This window comes from Mobula hypostoma, chromosome 20, assembly GCF_963921235.1.
Source record: "Mobula hypostoma chromosome 20, sMobHyp1.1, whole genome shotgun sequence".
NCBI classification, from domain to species: Eukaryota; Metazoa; Chordata; class Chondrichthyes; order Myliobatiformes; family Myliobatidae; genus Mobula; species Mobula hypostoma.
The window spans coordinates 56451352-56475116 of NC_086116.1; the positions used below are offsets into that span (position 1 = coordinate 56451352).

General features: G+C 40.0%; 1 protein-coding gene across 1 annotated transcript in view; it reads right to left on the bottom strand.

The window, feature by feature from the left end:
* The window catches only part of snd1 (staphylococcal nuclease and tudor domain containing 1), a 952477-nt gene that overhangs the window by 506733 nt on the left and 421979 nt on the right, over nt 1–23765 (bottom strand). Inside the window, exon 16 of the mRNA XM_063072967.1 lies at nt 17534–17643. Within this exon, the coding sequence (XP_062929037.1) occupies nt 17534–17643 (110 nt within the window). The remainder of the gene's footprint in view (nt 1–17533; nt 17644–23765) is intronic.

A 23765-nucleotide genomic window follows, 5' to 3' on the forward strand; every position in this document is an offset into this window, starting at 1 on the left:
GATGGGGGAGATTTTGAACAATTTCTTTTCTTCGGTATTCACTAAGGAGAAGGATACTGAATTGTGTAAGGTAAGGGAAACAAGTAGGGTAGTTATGGAAACTATGATGATTAAAGAAGAGGAAGTACTGGCGCCTTTAAGGAATATAAAAGTCTCCGGGTCCTGACAGGACATTCCCTAGGACCTTGTGGGAAGTTAGTGTGGAAATAGCAGGGGCTCTGACAAAAATATTTCAAATGCCATTAGAAATGGGGATGGTGCCGGAGGATTGGCGTATTGCTCGTGTTGTTCCATTGTTTAAAAAGGGTTCTAAGAGTAAACCTACCAATTATCGGCCTGTGAGTTTGACGTCAGTGGTGGATAAATTGATGGAAAGTATTCTTAGGGATGGTATATATAATTTTCTGGATAGACAGGATCTGATTAGGAACAGCCAACATGGATTTGTGCGTGGAAGGTCATGTTTGACAAATCTTATTGAATTTTTTGATCAGGTTACTAGGAAAGTTGACAAGGGTAAAGCAGTGGATGTTGTCTATATGGACTTCAGTAAGGCCTTTGACAAGGTCCCACACGGAAGGTTGGTTAGGAAGGTTCGATCGTTAGGTATTAATATTGAATTAGTAAAAATGGATTCAGCAGTGGTTGGATGGGAGATGCCAGAGAGTGGTGGTGGATAACTGTTTGTCAGATTGGAGGTCGGTGACTAGTGGTGTGCCTCAGGGATCCGTACTGGGTCCAATGTTATTTGTCATATACATTAATGATCTGGATGATGGGGTGGTAAATTGGATGAGTAAGTATGCAGATGATACTAAGATAGGTGGAGTTGTGGGTAATGATTAGGTTTTCAAAGCTTGCAGAGAGATTTAGGCCAGTTAGAAGAGTGGGCTGAAAGATGGCAGACGGAGTTTAATGCTGATAAATGTGAGGTGCTACATTTTGGTAGGACTAATCAAAATAGGGCATACATAGTAAATGGTAGGGCATTGAAGAATGCAGTAGAACAGAGGGATCTAGGAATAATAGTGCATAGTTTCCTGAAGGTGGAATCTCATGTGGATAGGGTGGTGAAGAAAGCTTTTGGTATGCTGGCCTTTATAAATCAGAGCATTGAGTATAGGAGTTGGGATGTAATGTTGAAATTGTACAAGGCATTGGTGAGGCCAAATTTGGAGCATTGTATACAGTTTTGGTCACCGAATTATAGGAAAGATGTCAACAAAGTAGAGAGAGTACAGATAAGATTTACTAGAATGTTATCTGGGTTTCATAACCTAAGTTACAGGGAAAGGTTGAATAAGTTGGGTCTTTATTCTTTGGAATGTAGAAGGTTGAGGGGGGACTTGATAGAAGTATTTAAAATCATGAGGGGGATAGATAGAGTTGATGTGGATAGGCTTTTTCCATTGAGAGTGGGGGAGATTCAAATAAGAAGACATGAGTTGAGAGTTAAAGGGCAAAAGTTGAGGGATAACATGAGGGGGAACTTCTTTACTCAGACAGTGGTGGCTGTGTGGAACGAGCTTCCAGCAGAAGTGGTTGAAACAGATTCAATGTTGTCGTTTAAAGTTAAATTGGACAGCTATATGGACAGGAAAGGAATGGAGGGTTATGGGCTGAATTCAGGTCGGTGGGACTAGGTCAGAGTAAGAGTTCGGCATGGACTAAAAGGGCCGAGACGGCCTGTTTCCGTATGGTAATTGTTATATGGTTATTTGGTTAAAAGCAACATGCAGAAAGAATGCCTCAAATTAAAGGAGTCGCAAGAGCTTTTTATTCTAAATGCATTAAAGGACCCCAGAACAAATTTAAATGACAATCAATTTTTCACGTCACAGCCTTGATCCAAACATGGATTGAATTAATGGATTCTGGAGAAGAAGCAAGAGTGACTGTCCTTGAAATTAGTGCAGCATTTGGCCCACTGGCAATAAGGGCCCCAAGTAAAATTAAAGCAACAAGGAGAAAATAGGCCAATGGTTGGAGTCGTAACTCATGAATTGGAATATACTTGTATTTATTGGGAGGTCAATCACCATAGCTAAGGCATTAAGGCAGAGGTTGTTCAAGGGCAGTTACAAGCATTGGGAAATTATACATATAGGTAATTTATGAAGGTCACTGAAATAGCAGAGGAGATCATTCAGATTATAATACTGAATCAAAGAAGAGTAAATCTACTGGGCTGAGATTAATGCTCTTTCACATTATGGGGTATTACTCAGGTTTTCCCTTTGATTCCTAATGAATTCAATATTTTGGTTCCTAAGAACAGTGATGTATAAGCTCTTCATGTTAATTGAAAGCATCTTCCATTAAAATATTTCAAAATTCACTTATATTATGATACAACTGGCTGGGGAGAAATATAATTTACATTTTTTTCAAACAAAATCTGCTAAGTAGTCCAGTATTGCCCAGTGGCAGTGAGAGATTTTTTTCTCTATATACAAAATAATGGAGGAGGAAATTGTATTCCCCTCCATTTTGTGGTGTACTGCTCATTGGAGCCACCTGGTGTCAGAGCACATCACTACATCAGAACAACTGAGAACCAAATTAAGTCTATGTTTCGTCATCAGTAGTTACCTGTGATAAATCTGAATGCAAAAACTAAAACAATAAAGGAGCTTTTAATAAAAATGAACATTAAACTGTATAGGGAACAGTTGGGTAAAAAAACTAGTGTAACATTCCAAGTTGAAAACAAAATACTATATTGATTCAGCAATCCTTTCTAATTTAAGAAGTTTCTTACTTGCCAAAGTTTGACCAGATTACTTAATTAACTGTAAATTACAAGTTGTTTAAAATATAATGTATCTGTCCTCCCCCATTTCAAAATGGGTCTTGAAAGCCAAGAGGCACAAGAAAGTAAAGAGAAACATTTTTAAAAGTTTACTTCCTAAAGCAAAAGTAACACTGAATGGCTAGTGGTACTTTCTTTTTTGCAACTAATTTTTTCCCCAAAGATATAGGATTATTATTTCTATATTTAAGTTACTCCTGATTACAGTGCTTCATTTCCAAAACTTGGTCTTGCTACTGTGACACAGAACAGAGGAATCACCAAAGTAGCTGATAGACTGACAAAGAAGCAAGTTGTTTTGGTCTAGATGCAGTTCAGCATCTTGAGAATTGTTGGCCGTCCTCTTATCCAGACAAGTGAAGAGACTCCCATCACAATTCTGACTAATGCCTTGCAGGTATCACAGTGTACCATAGCTGTAACCATGATGTTCATACAGCTGGTCCAGTTGATTTTCTGTCCAACAGTAACTTCTAGGATTTGACAGTGTTGTCATCAAATTTAAATGGGAGATGGTTCGGCCGGCCTTTTCATGTTAGAGATGCCACTGCATGGCAATTTTGTGTCTTTAGCAGCATATGTCTTGCTGCATATAGAAAAAGAGTGCTTCAATTGTTGAGACAAATACCAAAGAAATTGAATATTATGTCCTATAATCAAAATATCACTACTTCTCAATTTATAGTGGAAGAAAGGAAACGGATGATGCAGTTAAAGATGAGTAGATCTAAAGTCCCTAAGAATCCCCAATTAAACATAATTTACGATATTTAGAGCTGATATTTCAAAGAGAGGACAGACATATAAGAAAAGTTTAAAAGGGTTGTTTTGTTTTTTTTTGGGGGGGAAGCAAAGGAGGAATCATTCTGTGTCACTTAATTGCCTAGAACTATTCTTAAAACTAAAGATTTTCTGTGTAGAGGAGAGGGAAAGGAAGCTATATATACCGAAATATTGCGATGAAAGGACCTACCTACTGCAGGATCAAAGCTTCCAAATGAAACAGTCTTTGTGAGATCAATTAATACCATTCACTACCCTAAAACAAGTACAGTGGATTGGTGATTTTTTAAGGAGATATACAAGGGAATAATTTTGTATGAAAACAAGTTTTTTTTTCATCCTTGGTATATACAGTCAGCCCTCCGTATCTATGGGGGATTGGTTCCGGGACCCCCCGCAGATAGCAAAATTCAAGTCCCTTATATAAAATGGCGTAGTATTTGCATATAACCTATGCACATCCTCCCGTATATTTTAAATCATCTCTAGATTACTTATAATACCTAATACAATGTAAATGCTATGTAAATAGTTATTATACTGTATTGTTTAGGGAATAATGACAAGAAAAAAAAGTTGTACATGTTCAGTACAGACGCAACCATTGTAGCTCTTCTGGGAACACTGATGCTGCCTCAGCGAAAATAGCGTTCAGCGTTTGTTTCGCAGTGAGCCGTTATAGAGGCAGTGCACACGCCATAGCTTTGAACCGCGTGAGATTTTCGCTACAATTGACAGTGCTGCAATAATTACAGAACAGTATGACTTTAATTTTGAAAGGGCATATAGGTTTAGGGGAGGTTTGCAGGATGTTTTGAGTGCTTACAAAGAACTGTATGATAGAAAAATGCGTAAACCTTCCAGTGTGCTCGCTGTCTTCCCGATTCCGCTAAGTGAAACTACACTGTACTGTACATTCATTATTTCTACTTTATATAGGCTGTGTATTTATCATATCATACCTGCTTTTACTATATGCTAGTGTTATCTTAGGTTTTTTGTGTTATTTGGTATGATTTGGTAGGTTATTTTCTGGGTCTGGGAACGCTCAAAAATTTTTCTCATATAAATTAATGGTAATTGCTTATTCACTTTGCACCATTTCTGCTCTACTTTCGGATAGTGGGAGAAACCTGTGCAGCATTTTCAATCTGTGGTTGGTTGAATCCACGGATGCGGAACCCGCGAAAATGGAGGGCCGACTGTACATGAATTTTTTTCAGCTTAGTATATAGATGAAGTACATATATCCAAGATGCACCTAATTGAACTTAAACATAGACTGGCATAGTGACAACCACTGTTAAATCAACTTCCCCACAAGTTCGGGCTATGATCCACTGTGCTTTTTCTCTTTCTTTGTCATACAAGCTGCATTTTTGTTTATTTCAAGGATACTGCAATGGGTTTCTCTGGATGTGACTGACAGTAGAGTTTTATAGACCAGTAGATATTTCATAAACCATTCAAACTAATTATAAATGCCCTCTGGAGTGTTACTATTTTGCACATGGTCTGATCATACCTTCCACTCTGTACAAACCAACAGGTAGAAATGAGTTTTTCTGGACTTGGGGGGCGGGGGTGTTGGTTCCTCATTAAAAATGCAATATTGTTGCACATTTATTTTGTGAAAATATTGCTGGAGCTTTCAGAGCATTTCCTATCCAGTGTCATGGTCATGTAATGTATTTTCAAGCTCAAGAATGATTTCAGTATTGTCTAATGAATCACAGCAGGAGGTGGGGAAGGGGCAGAAGGGGGCATGGTGAGAGCCCAGGGACAAAGAGAAGTGCAATAAGGGAGGAAAGGGGATGAAGTGAGATGGGAAGGATGAATGAATGGAACATTAACATTCTGCATATACTACAAAATTAGAAAATCAACCAGAATAAAATTAAACAATCAGTAGATGAAATCACAAGACATTGAATCAAAATCTAATTCCCTTAACAGCTGCCTTTAAAAAAAAACAAGGTTTCAAACTATATGCAGAAATAACTGGCACTCATTCAATGTGAAGTTGCCACCATGGATGGACAATCAGTCAATTTATCATGCTGTTTTCATCAGGACTGAAACCGCATGAAAACCTCACCCTTTATTTTTCGTTCTCAAACTTCTCAGCTGCCATTGCTCACTGATGCTGCAAAACTATCCTACAGACTGTGGCAGCTACATGTGGTTCTTTCTTCCTGTGCCTAAAGGAGAGCTGAAAATCCATTTAAACCTTCAAGTGGTAGAAAGAACTCAGCAATATGCACGTTACCTTCTATAATAACATTCACTATTTTTAAAAAACATGACCCCTGTTTTCCTAGAAACACACACAAAATGCTGGTGAACGCAACAGGCCAGGCAGCATCTATAGGAAGAAGTACAGTTGACATTTCCAGTCCAGACCCTTTGTCAGGACTAACAGAAAAAAGAGATAGTAAGAGATTTGAAAGTGGGAGGAGGAGAGGGAGACCTGAAATGATAGGAGAAGACAAGAGGGGGAGGGAAGAAGCTAAGATCTGGGAAGTTGATTGGCAAAAGGGATACAAGGCTGGAGAAGGAGGAGTATCATAGTACGGAAGGCTTTGGAAGAAAGAAAGAGGGAGGGGAGCACAAGAGGAAGGTGGAGAACAGGCAAGAAGTTATTATGAAAGGGAAAGAGAGAAAGAAAATTAGGGATGGGGTAAGAAGGGGAGGAGAGGCATTAACGGAAGTTAGAGAAATCAATGTTCATGCCATCAAGTTGGAAGCTCTTTCCCTCTCACAATAACTCCTTGCCTGTTCTCCATCTTCCTCTGGTGCTCCCCTTCCCCTTTCTTTATTCCAAGGCCTTCTGTCCTATGATACTCTCCCTTCTCCAGCCTTGCATCCCTTTTGCCAATCAACTTCACAGCTCTTAGTTTCATCCCTCCCTCTCCTGTCTTCTCCTATCATTTCGGGTCTCCCCCTCCCACTTTCAAATCTCTTACTATCTCTTTTATCCGTTAGTCCTGACGAAGGGCCTTGACCTGAAACGTTGACTGTACTTCTCCCTATAGATGCTGCCTGACCTGCTGCGTTCACCAGCATTTTGTGTGTGTTGCTTGGATTTCCAGCATCTGCAGAATTCCTCCTGTTTGCGTTCCTGTTTTGCTAGGTATTTTTAGACTCAATGTCCATTTCTATGCCACTGCAGTTATCTAAATCAATAAACACACTGAGTTCCGAAATGTCTAAAATCAATCTTTGATTCAGCTTCTCACTCACATTTCACACCATCTTTTCTTTACCCAATTTTCCTGGAAAGAGTATTCACTGGATAAACTGTCCAAGGATGAACATTCACTCAATAGATTGCCTGGTCACTTAACCCAAACGTAGGAAATATTACAAAGAATACTAAATACAAATATGCCTTAGTTCACCTCCACAGAAAATTTTCTACTCCACATCAGGCACATGGGTCTTTATACTTTGAGTATATTAGCAAGAGGGGGAAACATGGGTATTCAACAACACAGTCGAGCGCATCACAGTGAAATTGAGATCTGAAGTTGAGCACACCTCACACAGCACTGCAACTGTATTAATTTATTAAATGAATTGACTTTATTTCTTACATCCTTCATGTACATGAGTAAAAATATTTGTTACATCTCCATCTAAATGTGTAATGTGCAATCATAGTAATTTATAATAAATAGGACAGTCAATGTAACATAGAAATACACTCAAATCAGCGTGAGTTAATCAGCCTGATAGCCTGGTGGAAGAAGCTGTCCCAGAGCCTGTTGGTTCTGGCTTTTATGGTGTGATATTGTTTCCCCAGATGGTAGCAGCTGCAATAGACAGTGGTTGGGGTGACTCGGGTCCCCAATGATCCTACAGGCCCTTTTTACACACCTGTTCTTGTAAAGGTCCTGAATCATGGGACGTTCCCAACTACAGATGCACTGGGCTGTCCGGACCACTCTCTGCAGAATCTTGCGATTAAGGGAGGTACAGTTCCCATACCAGGCAGTGATGCAGCCAGTCAGAGTGCTCTCAATTGTGCCCCTGTAGAAAGTTACACACACAAAATGCTGGTGGAACGCAGCAGGCCAGGCAGCATCTATAGGAAGAAGTACAGTCTACATTTCAGGCCGAGACCCTTTGTCAGGACTAACTGAAAGAAGAAAGAGAACTATCTTTTTTTTCAGTTAGTCCTGACGAAGGGTCTTCGCCCGAAACATCGACTGTACTTCTTCCTATAGATGCTGCCTGGCCTGCTGCGTTCCACCAGCATTTTGTGTGTGTTGCTTGAATTTCCAGCATTTGCAGATATCCTCATGTTTGCCCTGTAGAAAGTTCATAGGATTTGGGGGCCCATACCAAACTTCCTCAACCATCTGAGATGAAAGAGGAGCTGTTGTGTCTTTTTCACCACACAGCTGGTGTGTACAGATCACATGAGGTCCTTGGTGATGTAGATGCCGAGGAGTTTAAAGTTGTTTACCTTCTCATCCCCAGATCCATTGATGTTAATAGGGATTAGTCCATCCCCATTCCTCCTGTAATACACAACCAGCTCCTTTGTTTTTGCAACATTGAGGGAGAGGTTGTTTTCTTGTCACCACTGTGTCAGAGAGATAACTTCTTCCCTGTAGGCCACCTCGTTATTGTTTGAGATTAGGCCAATCAATGCAGTGTCATCAGCAAATTTAATTAGCAGATTGGAGCTATGGGTGGCGACACAGGCATGGGTATACAGGGTGAACAGGGCACGTGCATCACCTAAATTTAAATGTAATTGTGCAACTTTTCCATGGCCCTGTATCAGCCACTTTTTTTTTATAACTCTCAAAACAATCACACAATGTTAACGTGACTCACTGGCAACATTTAAACTTGGTCAAAAGCCTGTGGGCCCAAAGACATGAGTTTACAAATCTAGGCTGTAAGTCTTAAGAGATGGCTATACTGCTGGAGGCTCCGTCTTTTGAATGACGCTTACCATCCAATATCGCATTAGTTTGAGAGCAAGGAAGATATGCAACATGACTGACTGATACTTATTTCTCAATCAACATTACCGGAAAATACTTCCTTGATCATAATTCTATTCGATAATGTTTAAATTTACTGCTATTTCTTTTCACAAATTAAGCTGCATTTCAAAAGAGCAATAATGTAGGGTGGCGGTCCGAAACAGACAATATGCATTTTTTAATATTTAGTTACAGCCTCTCCTAAAAGCACTAAAGGGCGAGGTGATAAAACTGCATTAAATTGGTTTGAGCTCAGGAAGACAATGCTTTTACACTTGCAAATGATTTCCTTTAATGAATATCTACAATGATCTATTAAGAGAGAATTACTTTAAATCAGCATTGCAAAACCATTAGCAGCTTCCCTTTTCTGTTAAGGTGGCTAGAGATCCTATGGAACTTTTACTGATAGAGTTAAATCATAGAACAGCACAATAAAATGAGCCAACTTCCCCTCAAGGCAATGTGGAAAACTCTTTCTTGCAAGATCATTACATATATTCTACAATTCATTAAACTGGTTAAATATTTCTTAGTGCCCCATTGAGTACCATCACCCCCCCTCCCCATCTCAGGTGAAAGATTTCAAGAGTGTTTAATGTCATTTCCTGTACACAAGTGTTAAAGGAGAATGAAATTGTTGTTGTTCTGGATCTGGTACTATGCAATAAATATAAATACATTAACACAAGAGATTTTGCAGACGCTGGAAACCAAAAGCAACAAACACAAATTGCTGAAGGAACTCAGCATTTATAGAAATGAATAAAAAGTTGATGTTTCAGGCTGAGACTCTTCTTCAGGATTGTTGATGGACTGGATTGAAGATGGGTCTCGGCCCAAAACACTGACAGCTTTATTCATTTCCATAGATGCTGCCTGACTTACCAAATTCCTCCAGTATTTTGTGAGTGTTGATATAAATATATATGATAGCTTAGATACATAGATTGATTTCATGTCTATAAAGACACACGAGGCACAGGAGTGCCTATATATAAGGTGACTGACAGGGAATGATCTCCACAAGACCATAAGACAGAGGAGCAGAATTAGGCCATTCAGCCCATTGAGTATGCTTTATCATAGCTGACTTATTAGAAGCACCATGCCCAAGTCTTTCTACAACAACTGTCTTCTCAAACACTTCCCAGAACAAGATGATTAATGTAAATGCTAGGTGATCTTTCCCACCCACCTGGCTTCATCTATTATCTTCTAGCTTTTCCTCCTTCCCCTCCCCTCACCTTTTTAATCCAGCATCCACCCGCCCCCCCCTTCCTTTCTAGCCTTGATGAAGGGTCTCAGCCCAAAACGTTGACTGTTTATTTGTTTCCATAAATGCTGCCTGACCTCTTGAGTTCCTCCAGCATTTTGTGTGTCTAAAATTATAGCTATTCTCATGAAGAAGCTTGGAGATCTGAAATGAGGCCACATTCAAAAAAGGACTTTCATCATATGAAGTGAATATAAAAAAATCCAATGGATTGAGAATAACGCTGCCTAAATTGAAGGCTACCCAACATAGTTAGGCCAGTTAGCAGAAAAGCTCTAATGTGCCAGTGCCTAACATTTCTCCCACAGATCAATATCCTTCTACAAAAAGTTTCTGCAGCAAGAACACTGTATGTTGCTGGTGGCTGATGACAATGGTAAAAGGATGACAATCAAATTATGTTGGAAAATAAAAGAAGCTGTTTTATCCTACTTCCATTCAACTCAACACTCATATTTTAAAGAAGCAAACTTCAGCATCAAAGCCCATGAAAAAGAAACAAAATAAATAGTTCATAAAGAATATATACAAAATCATGGCATTGTCCATGAAACACTAACAAATCACAATTATCACTACCCTTATAGATTTAGGCATAAACAGAGACTTCAAGCTAAGCAGAAGAACAATGTTTACCTTACTGTATTCAATGACATTAAAGACCATAAGTATGAGTGCTGTTTTTGTACTTCCCATGTATCCTATATACATTTCCCAATATGTCAAAGTACAACTGCATTTACAAAACTGTGCAAATGTCTTAGGCACATGTGTATAGCTGGGGTGCCGGATAGAGAGTTTGCAAATCTGGTGGGAGCAAAGGATGTTGGGAATGGTGAGGGTGGAGCTCCATGGGAGGGATCTAGGACATGAGACAGAGAAGGAGTCCCAGGGTGGGGGATGACATGAATGCAGACACCCAGCCCTGAGACACTAGGCAAGGGTATTTGATTCTAAACAATTGGTTTACTGGTCATTACAGAATGTCCCTCTGGCACTTCATGCTCCCTCCACTCTTCCTTCCCCCTTTACCTAACCATGACTCCCCTCTCCCTGCCCCCTTCCCACTCTCAGTCCACAATTGAGACCCACATCAGAATCAGGTTTATCATCACTTACATATCTCATGACTTTTTTTTGTGACAGCAGTATGACACAATGTATAAAATTACTACAATACTATGCAAAAATCTTAGGCACCCCAGCTATATATATGTGCTTAAGACTTTTGCACAGTACTGAATGTGGGAGATATGTTAACTGACATTTCTCTCACTGTTCACACCTCCAGTCCCCAAAAAACAGAGAACATGCAGCAACGTTATTAAAATAAAGCCCGACAACTATGGGGCAGCAGTTGGTGTGCCGTTTAGGGATCCCCCTATAAATCTTACATCTAACAACATTGACTGCATTTAAAAAGCAAACATATGACGTAGAGAGACCATTTTTAAATGATATAGATTTTTCAGAACAGTGGACAAATCTCAGTGATATTTCAAAACACAAAGAGTCACATGAAAATTGATGACAGGCATCATGATAAGGTAAACCACATCAATCATCCAAAACGTCCATTTAACCAACTGTCAAGCTTCACTAAGAGTGTGTCCCTTGAATCCTCCACTTCTCCCATGAATTAAAAGTGATAAGAACAAGTAAATAGCATCAGCATTCATAGACCAAGAGCATTCAAGAAGACATTATTTGTAAACGTGTGGAAGACACGAGCAGTATGGTGGAAGTTCCGGGTGTCTGGGGGCATGAAGAGTGTGAAGTTACCATAGCGAGAGAGAAGTTTCTTGTGAAACTGAGAGGTCTGGAGGTAGGTAAGACACCTAGGCCAGATGGTGCACACTCCAAAGTTCTGAAAAAAGTGGCTGAAGATATTGTGGACGCTGATGATCTTTCAAGAATCACGAGAATCTGGAATGGTTCCAGAAGACTGGAAAATTGCAAATGTCACTCCACTCTTCAAGAAGGGAAAGAGACGGAACAAAGACAATCATAGACCAGTTAGTCCGACCTCAGTGGTTGGGAAGATGTTGGAGACGATTGCTAAGGATGTAGTTTTGAGGTACTCGGAAGCAGATGATAAAATAGGCTATAGTCAGCATGGTTTCCTCAAGGACAAACCTGTTGGAATTCTTTGAAGCAATAACAAGCAGGATAGATAGAGGAGAATCAGTTGATGGTGTGTACTTAGATGTTCAGAAAGCCTTTGACAAGGTGCCACACATGAGGCTGCTTAATAAGCTATGAGCCCATGGTATTACAGGAAAGATTCTAGCATGGATAAAGCAGTGGTTGATTGGCAGGAGGCAAAGAGTGGGAATAAAGGGAGCCTTTTCTGGTTGGCTGCTGGTGACAAGTGGTGTTCCACAGGGGTCTGCGTTGGAACAGATTCTTTTTATGAAAATGATTTGGATGATGGAATTGATGAGTTTGTTGAAATGTTTGCAGAAGATATGAAGGTAGGTGGAGGGGCAGGTAGCTTTAATGAAGTAGAGAAGGTACAGAAGGACTTCAATAGATTAGGAGAATGGGCAAAGAAGTGGCAGATGGAATACATTGTTGGGAAGTGTATGGTCATGCACTTTGGTAGAAGAAATGAAAGGGTTGACTATATATGAAATGGCGAGGAAATACAAAAAAAAATTAAGATACAAAGGGACTTGGGAGTTCTTGTGTAGGATTCCCTAAAGGTCAATTTGCAGGCTGAGTCTGTGGTGAGGAAAGCAAATACAATGTTAGCATTTATTTCAAGAGGACTACAATATAAAAGCAAGGATGTAATGTTGAGACTTTATAAAGCAATAGTGAGGTGTCTCTTGGAGTATTGTGAGCAGTTTTGGGCCCCTTATCTAAGGAAGGATGTACTAAAACTGGAGAAGGTTCAAAGCAGGTTCACAAAAATGATTCCAGGATTGAACGGCTTATTATATGAAGAGTGTTTAATGGCTCTAGGCCTGTATTCACTGGAATTCAGAAGAATGAGGGATGACCTCGGTGAAACCTATCGGATGGTGAAAGTCCTTGATCAAGTGGATGCGGAGAGGATGTATCATATAGGTAGAGTTTCCAGAACTAGAGGACACAGCCTCAGAATAGAAGGGCATCCTTTCTGTTGTGTATGTGGCCTGGTTACACAACAATGCTATTAATAAAAATGCTGGAAACAGGAGCTAAGGTTCATGATTCTTTACTGACAGAAACCGAACTTGGCACACACGTACAGATCAATATGTGCCTAATAGCACATTCAACGACGTGTTACTAAAACATAAAGCCGTCCCTTATTATATTGCAGGCTATATGGTACACTCCTCCCCTTTTACTTTAATAGTGTATCAACTGTTTTTTTTGGCTGGGGCACTATGCTAAACAAATATGTTTACCGTTAACATACAAACACCTACCATTTGTTTACTTAGTAACTTAATAATATCAAATTATAACAATGTAATGTAATAACATCAAATTATAACAAGCCTTTTTTTTACTTTTGGTCTAAGACCCATTTATAACTCAAGTCTCTGGGGGTTCTTCTCTACCTCTCTGGGTAATGTCTGTCAATAAACTTGCTTGTTTTAATACAGATTTCCATATAAAAGTCATGAAAAGTTGACCTCTGAGCACAGGGAGTTACACAGATGTGCGCCTCCAACTTGCTAAGAGTTCTAGGCAGCAGATTGCCTCCATATAATGAAAACTCCTCTGTACAGCTGTCCTAGATATATATGCATCTTTGTGCTATCACTTGTCTTCCTTACCCATATCTCATTTGTTGCAACTGAGCTAATTACACAGCCAAACTTCTTATTCTCCTTAGATTCCAAACAGATAGCTTGACCTTTATGATACCATCTCTTATTGTAATATAACTTTTCATCATCTATTTGTGCTTCATATCTTTGTGCTGGTGTTTCAGCAGGAGTGCGGGGAAGATGCTCAGGAGAAGACAGAGATGCTGGTCTTTTCAAGATTTAAGCTTATTTAGAGTTCGCAGATCTTCCATTATCTGTTCATTTATTAACAAGTAATTTAACTGCGCAGGTGCAGGTTTTCATCTTGTGTCTGTAATTGGAACAGGGTCATTAGGTTTCCTCCCTAGTTTCCTCGTCATTATTGGCTTTACCTCCATAGAATCTCCTGTGAGTTCCATTGTTAGCCTCTCATTCTCAATGGTCTTTTTTCTTCTAACTCAATCTTTTTATCTTCAAATTCCTTCACTGCTGCTTTCTTCTCTTTAATATAATTCCTTTCCACTTGTTCTGTCTCCAGTTGCAGAAAAAGCTCTGCATTTCGTATTCTTTCCTTGTATTGTTGATCTAGTTTCTTCATCCTTTTCTGATACCCCTGCAAAGTGCCTTCCTGTAACTGCTGTAGCTGTCTTTTGAGAGATGTCAATTTCTCCTGTTCTTTTGCTTCCAGGTAGTCTTCTTCATCCTGCTTAATGGCAATATCTGTCTCCCTTGCATCCTCTATCTTCATCCGAGCTGCGGCCACGGATACTGCGTTCATCCTCCTCGTCGACGCTGTCTAGCTCCTCATCGTCGTTGTAATAGTTGACAGTGGGTGAGAGGAGAGCTGCAGACATCTTCCCCGCCGAGCTGCCCTCCTTTGTTGACACATCTAGTGCCTTGATGGTGTGCCAGAATTTTCCTGAGCCATTCATGTCCCAGCAACAGTGGTCTTCCATTTTTCAGTACATAGAGGTTCAGTTGTTGTGTTTTATCTCTGTAGGTCACTGTCACTTTAATTTTGCCTTTCTGTCCTGTGTAAGTCTTTAGTAGAGGTTTAGCTCGTTTCAGAGATATGTGCCAAAGCAGTCATTTGTAGTCGTGTACAGAGATCACTGTTAAAGCTGAGCCTGTGTCCAACTCCATATTCAGTCTCGCGCCCGCCACTTGTGGAGTGATCCATATTACTCTTCGATCATCTGTCTCTTTCATGCTGTGAATTTGCCGACAAGACAATTCACTTTCATCTGAGTCACTTTCATCAGAACTGCCTTCTTTCATTTTGTGTACATTGTTGTATTTTCCTTTCTGGGGTTTCTTGTTTCTCTGTATTTTGCCCTTTTTCTGCTGTTGACTAGCTCTGCATACTCTGCCAATGTGGTCCTGTTTGCCACAGTTTCTGCATTCTTCGTCTTTAAACCAACAGTCATCTGGGTCATGTGACCTATTCCCACAACGGTAACATTTCTTTCCTTCATTCCTGTTCAGTGACATTTTATTTGTGGCATATTCCAGAGATTTTTGTTGTATCTCGGAAACACCCCGTGCCGCTGTTTCCGTTGATATTGTAATGTTTAGCACTTTCTTGAATTTAAGGTGTCTTTCACACAGAAGCTTCTTCTGTGTGGTTTCACAGTGCATGCCACACACTAACCTGTCCCTCAATGCACCCGACAGACCAGCTCCAAATTGACAATGTTCTGATAATTTGCACAATTCAGTACAATATTCAAAAATGCTTTCATTTTTGTTCTGATTCCGATTGTGAAATTTAAATCTTTCAGCAATGACCAGTGGTTTGGGGTTTAAGTGCTGTTGAAGGGTATCTATTTGCTTGAACATTTTGTCAGCTGGCTTTTCAGGGGTTAACAAGCTTCGTAGCAGCCCCTTTTCGCTCCCTTAATACTGAGTAAGACGCTGGCTTTCTTTTCATCATTAACACAGTGAGACTCACAATATAACTCCATTCTCTCAATGTAAGTTCCCAGTCTTCAATGTCACTATCAAATACTGTAACAGTTCCAATCATCACCATTTTTGTTATGTTAATTTAGCCCCGTTTTCCCCTTGTTGTCTTTTTAGCTCACGTGTCCTTTTTTGCTAGCGCCACGAGCACACTCCACCTAGATGTGTGTGTGTGTCGCTCCTTTTTATCCCCTTCTGGGGCAGGCAGACCTTCAGCCCCTGGGGGTCAGCGCCGGCTGTGGTCTCACTTGGACGTGCCGCAGCTCCGACTGTGTCTCTTGGTCTCCCAACGTTCCCGACTCCGGCTGTGCTCCCGCTTCCTTTCAGACTCGCAACATCACTCTGCCTCCTTCTCCCGCTCCTTGGCTCATTCCTTGCGCTCTTCCCCCGAGTGTCGTTATCAAATAAAACACAGCCTTCCGCTAAGATGTAGGTTCATTAACCTCGTCGCCAATTTGTTGTGTATGTGGCCTACTTACACAAGAATGCTATTAATAAAAAAGCTGGAAATGGGAGCTAAGATTCATGATTCTTTACTGGCAGAAACCGAACTCGGTACACACGTACAGATCAATACACGTCTAATAGCGCATGTTCAATATGCGCCTAATAGCGCATTCAACGACATGTTACTAAAACAAAGTTGTCCCTTCTTATGCTGTCGGCTATATGGTACACTTTCAGAACGGAGATGAAAACCATTTTCTTTAGCCAGAGAGTGGTGAATCTGTGGAATTCATTGCCACAAGCAGCTGTGGAAGCCACGTCTTTATATATATTTAAAGCAGAGTTGATAGATTCTTGATTGTTCTAGGCATGAAGGAATACAGTTAGAAGGTAGGTAATTGGGGCTGACAGGAAAAATGGATCAGCCATGATGAAATGGCAGAGCATTCTTGATGAACCAAATAGCCTGATTTTCCTCCTATATCTTATGGTCTATGTTCCCATATTCCAGTCATTTCAGTGGTACCAGTAAGGCCATTTCTTTACTTGGCACACAGCTGGCTAAGTATCCAGAATGCAGAAACCCATTCAATAATGAAATATTAAACCTTGGTTGCTGAATCATGCACTGGGAAATTTATGATCTGTCTGTTACGAAGTACAAATTTTTTTCCAATCCTTCTAAATTTCTGGAAAACAGATTTCTGAAACATTACCTCATTACAGAGTCTCTAAACAGCATTTATTATATAATTTCAGAGGTAGTAAGACAGCTCCTTTGCACACTCCAAAATTGATTTAATGAGAGTGCAAGATGATTTACTGTTCAATATGGAGTACATCCATGAGTTATCAGAAGGGAAAAACGAAGAAACTCAACAAGGTTTAGACCTACAGCTGAACTACTTACTCATGTACCATTGCTAGATTAACAAAAGAATTAATCTAATAGTTTTCATTTTAAGTAGTGAGAGAAGTCGATAGAATTAGGTTTGCTTTAGAGATTCCGCAAAATTGAAGAACGTTTCAGTCACAGCGTGCTTTCTACATTCAGCAACAGGATTGACCTTAGATCTTCAACCTAGCTGAAAATATACGGAAATGGAAATGGAGGCTGTGAGAAATGCAGATGGATGGAAATGGAAATGCAAATGTAGAGGATTTTGCTGCGGCGCAAGGCCTGGAAAAATAATTGCAATAGGCCACCAATCTGAAATAAAAGAGCAGCTGTATTCTTCTCATACAATTGATGAATTGGGTAACCACTAATTAATTCCAGTAACAATGGTGTGCTGCACAGAACAGTAACAAAAGTCTCACAAATTAGAGCTTCTTCAACAATACAGTTAAACACCATCAGATACCACAGTGAAATTTAATTCTCAAGCATAGAAAAGAATTTATGCAGTTCCATTTCAATTCAAATCTTTTGCCACCACTTGTGCCTTAAAAGTGAGACATCTGAGCACAAAATCGACAGAGCGAATGTGAGTCACTCACTTACCTCACGCTGCAGCACCAACTCTTTAGTAAATTGTGTAGCATCGTCACTAAATGGTTCCCCTTCCTGGATCCCTGCAGGCGTGTTCCGGGACCCACGAGGGCACTCAATACCTGAAATGATAAATAAGGCTCTTGAGAATGATGGAAACTAAAAGAAAAAAACATTTCTGCTGATGTTTGAAAATCATCACAAACTCAGATATCATGTTACAGCGAAGACTAACTGACAGCCCAAACCTCAAACTGTCTGAAGTAGCAAATGTAAAAAACTATTAAATAAAATACCAGTAATCAAGCCTGAGAGGGAAACTTTAAAGTAAGTGGACCCAACATGCGAGCTTACACCTTGTGGCAAGAATCACAGTTTTTTCAAGTGCCATATTTCCTGCTCCATGACATTAAAATTAGAAGTACAGAAGATCCAATAAATCCGAACAGTACTTCTTCCTTCAACCACTACTGAAAGTACATCAACACCTCCATTTATCTCAGTAGTTTGTGGGGTTCTGATGTAGTAATTTGGCTAGAAAACAACAGCAATAACTATTCAAAATAAAGTCAAATGATTGAGGGTACAATGCAAATTTGGTCTTAAACTCCAGTATTTTTCTCCAAGTGTGGATAGTCAGAGGTTTTTTTTCCCATGGGTTGTAATGGCTAACACAAGAGGGCACAGTTTTAAAGTGCTTGGGAGTAAGCACAGAGGAGATGTCACGGGTAATTTACTTATTTATTTTACACACAGAGTGGTGAGTGCGTGGAATGGGCTGCCGGCAATGGTGGTGGAGGCAGATACGATAGGGTCTTTTAAGAGACTCCTGGATAGGCACATGGAGCTTAGAAAAATAGAGGGCTATGGGTAACCCTAGGTAATTTCTAAACTAAGTACATGTTCGGCACAGCATTGTGGGCTAAAGGGCCTGTATTGTGCTGTAGATTTTCCATGTTTCTATCGCCAATACTTTTTTTTAAATGAAGGATTGCTAGAATACCCAGAAAACAAAATCCATGGTGTCAGGAATTACATTCCACAAAACCCCTGGACATATGATAAGTGACCAGATATTTATCTCCAAAGGAGAACATAGAGCAAAAAAGCTTACAAACCCTCACAGCAACAATAAGCACAAGGTGCAGCAGACATGATTATGAGATGAACAATAATATACAAAATGAGAATACAATGAAAAACAGAGCAATGATATTTGGTGCTGTAAATGCAGCTCTGCACAGCTTTTACAGCTCAGTAAAAATCAATGCTACAAAACAGAGATCTGTTCACAGCTACTGTGGGGGTTTGGGGGCAAGATCGGGTTAATGGCAATAGCTATAAGAGAAACAAAGCTCAATCTCAAAGGCAGAATGTTAAACAACAGGGATATGCAATACTACGGTGAGAGTTCAATATTGCACAAAAGCCATATGAAATAAAATGCTGATAGCTCATTTACCTGCCCTAATTGTATAAATGGACATGAATAAAAAGACTTAGACTTATATAACCTGGTTTTCCTGATAAATAGAGCAGACAGAACAATAGTCATCACCACTGGATATTTCAAATTTTGAAAAAAAAAGACAAGCCAAATCAAACAAACAGTCCTGCTAGTCAAAATGATACAACCAATGATAGTCACTGATCAATACGCTGGACCGTAGACATCTCGCTCCTGATGACACCACAATTTATGTGTGTTATATATATATATATATACACACACACCACAGGGAGAGAACAAGAAAAAGGGGCAGATGAAAACAGGGTAGAGGGGTCCATAATGGGAAAATGGAAAAATAGGGAAGGGAAGGATACAGGGTAGAAGACAGGAAGGGTAGGAAGGTCAATATGAGGGAATGAGTATAGAGTCAGGGGAGGAGGACACAGCAGGACAGGGAAAGCGAGGGAGCTCGAAGGTGTACAAAAGTGCCCTGTGTGACAATGAGGGGTTGGAGGGGTAGAGAGTGTAGCAGGATTAGCAACTGCAGGGGGGAGGTGTTGGGGGTATGTCAGAACACGAGTAGAGTAGAGGAATGGAATGGGTTAATAAATTCACACCTCAGTCTAGTTCAGACAGAAGTTAGTCAGCACCAGACAAAGCAGATATATAGATATGGTTTCTGTACTCTTGTACTTCAGACAATGTTAGGTTTCACACTGCAAGAAAGATTTTAAAACCTGAAGGTTCACTGTGACACTGTTTATTAAAAAATAGAAACAAAGACTTGAAAGTTGGACCTTTATCATTGAAGGACTACAGATTATGGTGCAATGTAATGAAAATGTGTAAATTATGAAAGAATCAGATACAGCAGATTAAACCAGGTTGTTTCGAGTATTTGGATTCATGGTAATGAAAAACATATAGAGATGAGATTAAATGTAAGTTAAAGAAGGCAAGGAAAACTCACTGGAATTTTGCACCTAAATTCGTGTAATAGTTGCCAAAATCTCAACATTTCCAAATTGCATTTAAAGAGGGCAAACTGGTTAAATACAAATTGCTAGAAAAATCTGATTTGAAATACTTGGTCATGTGTAATATGGTATGGACTAATTGGGACAAATGGATGGTATCCCTGTTGTAATTTGTATTTTCTGCTTCACAAAAGCAGCCTAATTTAAAAAAAAATCACTTTTAATAGCAAAGTTTTCATTACCTCCATAGCTTATCTAAAACTCAAAGTAATGATTTACTTTTAGAAGTGAGAGCATGCTCCCTCAATTTTAAAAAAAGTTTTAAATTTTCAGTTATGTTAATCAAGATACAAGTGATAATTCTCTTCATTGTCTCTCCATTTCTTGCTGATTAAAGCATCGAGCAAGATTGAAATCAACGAGGACGAGAGCAGAGGACAAGCGGGTGTTCAGCATCATCTGCCTGTGTTTGACTGCCGTCTTTCTCCCTCTTACTCGCTGTTGCAGGAGGAAGGTGCCTGCGTTCGACTGGCCTTCACTGCTTCTTACTAGATGCTGCTGGAGTCTTGAATCTTTGGCAAGGTTTAACCAAAGCACTTTGTGGATGGAATTCTACAGTTTATGTTATGATGTGTTTCTGGTTTCTCCTTTTTTATTGCTATTTTGTCAGATTTTCATTGGGGCTGACTGGCCTCAGGCTCAGCAGCCTACAGTCAAAGAACAACACAGTGCTAAACTGAACTGAGTTCTGCATTTCCAGAATGTTTCAGTGACTCTGTGGTTTCATCTTTTACATTCTGTTTGTTCTCCCACTCTTTTTTGTTGCCATTTTTGTACATTAGGCATTTAATATTTTGTCTGAATGGGTTCCATAGTGTTGCATAGTGGTCCATAGGCTGTCTGTGGGAAGACAAGTCTCAGGGTTGTATACAGCATACATACTTTGATAATAAATGCATTTGAACTTTGAAATCAAGCCAAAAGAACACTCAAGAAAGTAGACCATGCACCAAAGAAAATATTGCAGGGCTCCACTGATGTCTCCGATAAAAAAAACACTCAATTTGTATAGCACTCCCTTACTAATACACAGAGATTTTTGTCCCAAGCCTCAGTGTTCAAGTCATACCACAGAAACCTCAGTTGCTAACAAATGAAAACCCATTACGAATGCAAGAGTTCAAGCCCACCTTCGTTAGTTTAGAAACTATCCTAAGTTGATGAATGAGGGATATGAAGATCAGGCCAAACAAAATGAACTCCAGAGGAGTAATCACCCAGAACAGTGGAAAGGGATGAGCATCCAAATGGCTCATCAAGCTTTTAATTTTCTTCTTATATCAAAACTATCAATATGCTCTGGATATCACTTATTTAGTACATCACTTTCAAGTCCATATAGGCTTTCAGAGAAATCTGATTAAACTCATTCGTCAACTTATTTTTTGATATCTGCTCTCTCTCACATCCATCAATTTCACCACAATTAGCTAATGTTCAACTACATTAGCAGTATTTCTGCAGTATACAACTTACCTACCAAATCTTTGGGAAGTGGGTAGGTGGGTAAGACCATAAGATGGAGGAGCAGAAGTCGGCCATTCGGCCCATCGAGTCGGATACACCATTCAATCATGGGCTGATCCAATTCTTCCAGTCATCCCAACTCCCCTTTCACCCCATACCCTTTGATGCCCTGGCTAATCAAGAACCTATCTATCGCTGCCTTAAATACACCCAATGACTTAGCCTCCACAGCCATTCGCGGCAACAAATTCCACAGATTTACTACCCTCTGACTAAAGTCATTTCTCCGCATCTCCACTCTAAAAGGACAACCTTCAATCCTGAAGTTGTGCCCTCTTGACCTAGAATCCCCTACCATGGGAAATAACTTTGCCATATCTAATCTGTTCAGGCCTTTTAACATTCGGAATGGTTCTATGAGATCCCCCTCATTCTCCTGAACTCCAGGGAATACAGCCCAAGAACTACCAGATGTTCCTCACACAGTAACCTTTTCATTTCTGGAATTATTCTCGTGAATCTTCTCTGAACCCTCTCCAAAGTCAGTATATCCTTTCTAAAATAAGGAGCCCAAAACTGCACACAATACTCCAAGTGTGGTCTCACGAGTGCCTTATAGAGCCCTAATATCACATTCCGGCTCTTATATTCTATACCTCTTGAAATGAATGCCAAAATTGCATTCGCCTTCTTCTCAACTGACTCAACCTGGCAGTTAACCTTCAGGGTATCTTGCACAAAGACTCCCAAATCCCTTTGCATCTTTGCAATTTGCATTCTCTCCCCATCTAGCTAATAGTCTGCCTGTTTATTTCTTCCACCAAAGTGCATGACCATACACTTTCCAAAACTGTATTCCATTTGCCACTTCTTTGCCCATTCCCCTAAACTATCTAAGTCTCTCTGCAGGCTGTCTGTTTCCTCAACACTACCTACTCCTCCACCTATCTTTGTATCATAGGCAAATTTAACCACAAATCCATTAACACTGTAGTCCAAATCATTAACAACATACATCGCAAAAAGCTATGATCCCAACAGCGACCCTGTGGAACTCCACTGGTAACCAACAGAAAGCCAGAATAGGATCACTTTATTCCCACTCTCTGTTTTCTGCCGATGCTCCACCCATGCTAGTAACTTCCCTGTAATTCCATCGGCTCTTATCTTGAGAAGCAGCCTTGTGTGGCACCTTGTAAAAGGCCTTCTGAAAATCCAAGTACACGACATCTACTGTATCTCCTTTGCCTACTCTGTTTGTAATTTCATCAAAAATTGCGGTATGTTTGTCAGGCAGGATTTTCCTTTCAGGAAACCATGCTGGCTTTGGCCTATCTTGTCATGTGCCTCAGGTACTCCGGAATCTCATCCCTAACTATCGATTCCAACAACTTCCCAGCCAAGCTAACAGGTCTATAGTTTCCTTTCTGTTCCCTCCCACCCTTCTTAAATAGCAGAGTAACATTCCAGTCATCTGGTACAATGCCAGAATCTATCAATTCTTGAAAGGTCATTGTTAATGCCTCCACAATCTCTCCAGCTACTTCCTTTGGAAACCGAGGGTGCATTCCATCAGGTCCAAGAGATTTATCCACCCTCAGGCCTTTAAGCTTCCTGAGCACTTTCTCAGTCATAATTTTCACTGCACAAACTTCACTTCCCTGACACTCTTGAATATCCTATATACTGCAGATGTCTTCCACTGTGAAGACTGATGCAAAATATACATTCAGTTCCTCTGCCATCTCTGCATCTGTCATTACAATATCTTCAGCATCATTTTGTATTGATCCTATATCTACCCTTGACTCTCTTTTATCCTTTATATACTTAAAAAAAAGTTTTTAGTATCTTTGATATTAGTCACCAGCTTCCTCTCATAATTCATCTTTTCCTTCCGAATGACCTTCTTCGTTTCCTTCTGCAAGTTCTAAAAAAAACTTTGTAGTGGGTATGTGAAAAAAAGTGGAAAATGAGAGCACCAGGGGAAACCCAGAACCACAGGGTGAACGTGCAAATTCCATGCAGATGGCAGCGTTACCAACTGTGCTACTGAGCTGCCTATACCTGAAACCCCAAAGGAATCAGTTAACAGGGAACACACTCACTTAGTTCATTAATTGTTCCCCCCTTTTTAAAAAACAAAAATTTAAGCCAGCATCAGTATGAGACTGAATAAACATGAGCAAGTCAGATCACATCATTAAGAGGTCAACACGGTAGCACTGCAGTTAGCGCAAAGCTAGTACAGCTTGCGGCATCGGAGTTCAGAGTTCAATTGCAGCAACCT